This window comes from Epinephelus moara, chromosome 19 (assembly GCF_006386435.1).
Source record: "Epinephelus moara isolate mb chromosome 19, YSFRI_EMoa_1.0, whole genome shotgun sequence".
Taxonomy (NCBI): Eukaryota; Metazoa; Chordata; class Actinopteri; order Perciformes; family Serranidae; genus Epinephelus; species Epinephelus moara.
This window is the reverse complement of record NC_065524.1, coordinates 3,072,650-3,078,030: the sequence shown is the minus strand read 5'-3', so window position 1 is coordinate 3,078,030 and position 5,381 is coordinate 3,072,650. Positions and strand designations below refer to the sequence as shown.

At 36.4% G+C, this 5,381-nt stretch overlaps 1 protein-coding gene across 6 annotated transcripts in view; it reads left to right on the top strand.

Moving 5' to 3' along the window:
• gbf1 (golgi brefeldin A resistant guanine nucleotide exchange factor 1) overlaps positions 1-5,381 on the top strand; it is a 238,024-nt gene that overhangs the window by 15,432 nt on the left and 217,211 nt on the right. For 4 of the 6 annotated variants that reach the window (XM_050070669.1, XM_050070665.1, XM_050070663.1 and 1 more), the window contains one exon: positions 2,702-2,768. In XM_050070669.1, the coding sequence (XP_049926626.1) occupies positions 2,702-2,768 (67 nt within the window). Of the gene's footprint in view, positions 1-2,701; positions 2,769-5,381 lie in introns of those variants that run through there. The other 2 variants (XM_050070664.1, XM_050070662.1) reach the window with 1 other exon arrangement.

Below are 5,381 nucleotides of genomic sequence, written 5' to 3'. Positions count from 1 at the left end.
CTGCACTTTCATATGATATGTGTGGCATTTCTGTGTGACCCTGCATTCGTGAGTAATCCATCTAAGAATAATGTGTGTGCAAAGCTGTATGAAAGCTGCGTCGATCAAACAAGAGTACCAGAATTTTCTTTTTTAAATAATTGTTATTATAGAGAAGAGAGAGTCACTCAATCACCTTCCATCGGTCCTCCCACGTACTTTCACCGCACAAATGAAATGGTTTATTTTTATTTTCATTTTATTCATTCGTTTAGGTTGGGAAAAAATACCGAGGTCATGACCTCGGTGTCCTCAGTGGTAGTTACGGCCTTGGGTGGAAGGATTTTTCAATCAAAGGTGAAACGACAAAGATATGAGGGGTTATAGTGTGATTTGCTGTGCTCGCCCCAGTGACTCCAGTAGAATTAACATCAAACTCTGCTTCCAATGCAAAATTCAAACGCTGTCACTGATTTCACGTTATTTCCTTCTTGTATATTTTCAGGAAGTAAACATGGTCCAAAGCTGTTGCCATAGAATGGAATAATAGAATAATAGAACAGCAAAGGTCTATACTGTGTGCCAGTCAACAAGTGATTCTGATCCATCTGATGCTCTTTTCTATTCACACGAAGAGCTACTGTGTCAGCACATCTCTTTTGCTGTCTGTTTAGACACAACTAACAAATATGTGGAATACCTAATTTAAAAAACACAATCACAAACAGCTGTGATATTAGGCTATTTCTTTAAAAAAATGGAAAGAAAATAGACCAAATGCCAAAATTATCGGCACAGCAAACTAATATCACAGTAATTATAAAGGCTACATACACATGCTATATCTTGTTTTTTCTCAGGGCAATCTGGGCTATCCAGATTTGCCATCATTACATGTCCTTCTATGTGCCTGTATTATATATGAATTTTTCAATGGAAAGAAAAAAATCTGTGTTACTAAATTCTTAAATTTTTACATGTATCTCACCATAGCAAGTTGGAAGTAAACATATTCTGCCATATATAAAGAGGGGAGACTCTCTGGAATCTGGCAATATAAGAACCATGATGCTGGGACATTCTGTCACTTCAGTTGTCCAAAACGTGGTTTGTGCCAGGCGTCATAATTGCCAGTATTTTTTCATTATCGCAAGAAATTCCATTGACATTCACAAGTCAAAACTGTGTTTTATTTGAAAGAAACATGCAATATCTACATCTAAGACAAATCAAAAAATAGTAATATTATTCCTCACTATATGAAGTGACTGATAACAAGATCTGTATAATGGATTGTAAAGAAATTCGTCAGGTTTTTATTTTGTAGACAATTGATCTGTATTTATAGCATGATGGGATGACAGCACAATGATGTGTTTGGTATCAACGGAAAGCTCCGGTCCTGCGCTTTCATGTGATATGCGTGGCATTTCTGTGCCACCCTGCATTCTCGAGTAATCCATCCAAGAGTAATGTGTGTGCAAAGCTGTAAGAAAGCTTTGTTATACATAATTTAAGTGAAACTTTATCATTGTTTTTCCATTGGACTACCAGCAAGTGCTTGGTTGTGTCGGAAAGCTGCGGTTCCACTGTTTCACGTGATATGCGTGGCTTTTTGCTATGACGAACGGTTGCGGAGAAAATCAATAGAGAGGAACAGGTGTGAATTTGGACGCACTTTGCGTCGTTCGGGCCCATAGGGTTAAACATAATTTAAGCTGTAGATTTTATTTTCCAAATATAATCGGATAGTTCAGTGTATCCTTTGGTTCGTAATGCGTACGGAACAGAAAGCCTTGTACCGAACGGTTCAATATGAATCTGTGTGTTGTTACACCACTAGTTGGTACCCTTAAGTGTACTGAATTTGTTACCCAATCCTGCTCACAGTGTGTGTATGTTGCTTGTGACATCATTGTCATTATCACTATCATCATTAGCATCACTTTGCTACACTGTTTTCTGATCAATGTGTTATCTTAGCTCTCATGAGTGCTAATTGGCTAGGCATTAATCAGTCTTGATGTCATTTAGTGTACGCCTGGTCTGTGAAAGTTATAGTTTGTAGCGGGTGGCCTAAATCAAAACCAACACTTCCAATCTGAAGGGAGCTAGTTTAGCACCAGCGTGCTGCCTATTTGAAACTATTTATTTTTATTTTTTTTTGGCACATCCAGATCCATCAACATTTTCACATGTTGCTATGATCTGAAAGTCACATCTAATGGTATCTTCCAGACCATCACCATTTATAAATAAATGATAGATATGAGATTATTATCCTAATGCATACATTCCCGGTCCTGGCTGCATTTCAGCTATCTAATCAGGGACAGATTTCATTAACCTGTTAATTGAATACAAGAATGGTTGTAGTTTTGTCATAATTAATTGGGAGTGAGAGCTGCTTTCCCACAGTGTTAAATTATAATGCATTAAGGTCTTATTTCTCTTGAGAGTCAACATGTTGGGCACTGCTTCTGTGTCAGAAACATCCTAAATAGTATTACGGGTACATTTATGAATCAGCCATTTCTGTTTTATGTAAAATATACTTAATAAGGTGAAGTTGGTGGTTTTGAAGCATGCATTTAGAACAATACATCCTGAAACTGAACATTAATGTATTGGATTAGATTCAACTACTCTAAATGGCAAATAGCATCTTAGATGTCCTCCCATGCTCCCATCATGTTCTCATCATGTTTGTTTCTCTGTCCAGGATGAAGAACAGGACCCATTACTGAACAGCTTTGGCCACGTCAAGGAAATACTCAACAACATAAAAGGTATGTAGGGCAGATGTAGGTCATGTGTAAGGTGATGGGATTGGAACCAGTCTGAATGGAGCAGAACTAGCTGGTAAACTGACAGCCTTTATGAACCAGACTAAACAGGCACCAGATTTAGTCTGAACTGCACAGAGCATGTCAGGTGTGAAAGCACTCTGAATCTGCAAAAATACAAAATACTTTAAGTCTGATTCTGTCACTGGTAATCAGAGATTGTACAGTGGAAACTAACTGTCAGTTTATTTGGCTTTTAGTTTTCCTTGTTTTAACACATTACTTCAATAAACCTCAGCGTTGACCTCACCTCAGAGTTTCAGCATACTCTGATTACTTTAACAAAGTGACTCCTTTTTGTTTCTATAGTAAGGAGATATTAAATCAGGTTAGCTCAGTAGATCTCCACAGAGAAATGCCCTGGCCTTTCACAGTTAGCAGTATTATCTCGTAATATCTGACAGTGTAAGTGAGTTTCTTAGTATTGATTAATATTGCCAAAACAATTATCACCATATTCCTGGAGGTACAGTTAAACAAAAACAGATTTGGGTGGTCTAACAGAGTTTGTCTACTTAGCGTCATTATCAAGAACGGTCAATTTGATGGATAGCAGCAAAAGGTTTAAACATTAGTGGTTGAAAGGAAAAAAAAAAAAGCAACATAACATGAGCTTAAAATCAATCAATCAAGCGTAATCTGATCACGCCCCCTCCATCCTGACAAATGGTTTGAGCAGCCAAATTGGCTGTTTTTGACTAGATTTTTTAATTGTTATGAATTTATTTTTTTCACTTAGATTTTTGTGGATGCCGGATGAGACACCTATCTTTGATATATATGCATTTTTACTATTTCAAGCCACATTTCAATTGGCTTTAAAGAAATATTTTAGTACAGAAATATGTTAGTGTATGCTTTCAGTTATAGTTCTTAGAAAAAAGGAAAATCGGAGACAGCCAAAATCAGAACTGCCAGATCTGAAATTGGAATCAGGCAAGAAAATTGCAATTTGTGCACCTCAGGTAAATGGTATGTAGAGGTTGAGTGCAAGTGTCTCCATACAGAAAAGAGAGGATGTCAAGCCATGCATTGGTTAGCACATTGCACTAACATTCATCTGAGACACATTTGTAAGTATATTACTTTTCTCCCAATATCAATCAATCAATCAATCAATTTTATTTATAAAGTTGATTGATTGATTGATTGATATTGGGAGAAAAGTAAAGTAAAGAAAATATCTGTGTTTTTCAAACTATTATTGATACATTGTAGAAAGGAAAATCTGTCTATATGAGAATTTCCATTGAGTATATCATGCCAACAAAAATATAATGAGACTGTTCTGGGGGGTATTCCAGAAAGCGGGTTATGTGAAAACTCAGAGTAAGTTAACCCTGAGATGAGGGAAACTCTGAGTTATCCGTTCCAGAAAGAGAGGTAAATCAAACTCTGAGTCAGTCACCATGGTAACAGACTCTGTGAACATAACCTGCTCGCTGACAGGTTTTCTTCAATAAACCCTGAGTTTTTCTCTGTCTCCTCCCTGCAAGCTGTTTCATTTCCTCATTCATTCAGTCCGTGTCAAAGCTTGTATCGAAGCGCATTAATTAGCAGAGATTTACCGTCTGTCACAGTCTAAATCCCGCTGGATATTAGTTTGTTACTCAGGACTGTCTTAAGTTACTGAATTTATGCACATCAATCATTTCTTTGGACATCGGTTTTTGTCTTTACATTCAAATATTACACAGTGAGAATTCATCCTCAGCTCAGAATCAAACCTCTGTCCTTTTTATATTTATTATTTTTTTATAACACTGTGCACAAGGATCAGACTGTCAGTCTGTTAGAGCAGCTCTGAAATGTTTATTGCTCATAATGTGTAGGTCTAATTATTTAAATTTTAAAAATCGGTATGAAGCTTTAGACACGTATCAATGACTAATGATCTCTATCACTGATGTCATTGGTCGCACTGATGGAACATTCCTATAGCCTAATATTGGGGATTATATGTTCATATTTCTGAGTGAGCAATGGTGCAGCGTTTCAGTGTCTTTAAATTTACTATATTTGTAGCTGAAATAAAGTCACTGAATGCTGTTGAGTCAAGATACAAATAGATGTGCAACATTTTAAAATCTACTGCATTTTAACCTCAACGTCTTTTTAAGTGCAAATCACCAAACATATTATTACTGGGTCAGACTGTGAGTTTACAGTCATGTCTTTATGTCTTTGATCTATAGCCTAGCCTATATGTTTTAAATCTTCCTATTTTTCAGTTGCTGCCTCCTGTGTGTTTCCCCATCAGATTAAATCTCAACAAATATATTATTATATATCATTAATATAATGTAATGTGTCTACAGCCTGATACACAGTCAGATTCCACCACTTTATCTTCATTAAGGAAATGTGAGTCTGATAAATGATGAATAAACGGACAACACTGAATAAAACTTTTTTATTAACTTTATGGTTAACTTATTGACACTTTCCTCGCTCTGACTCAGGCTCTTCTTTTAAAGATAAACGTGCACCGTCTGCTACACATGCATTAATATCTCTACATCCACTGGATTAAAATGGAGGCGCTGTCTTTTATTT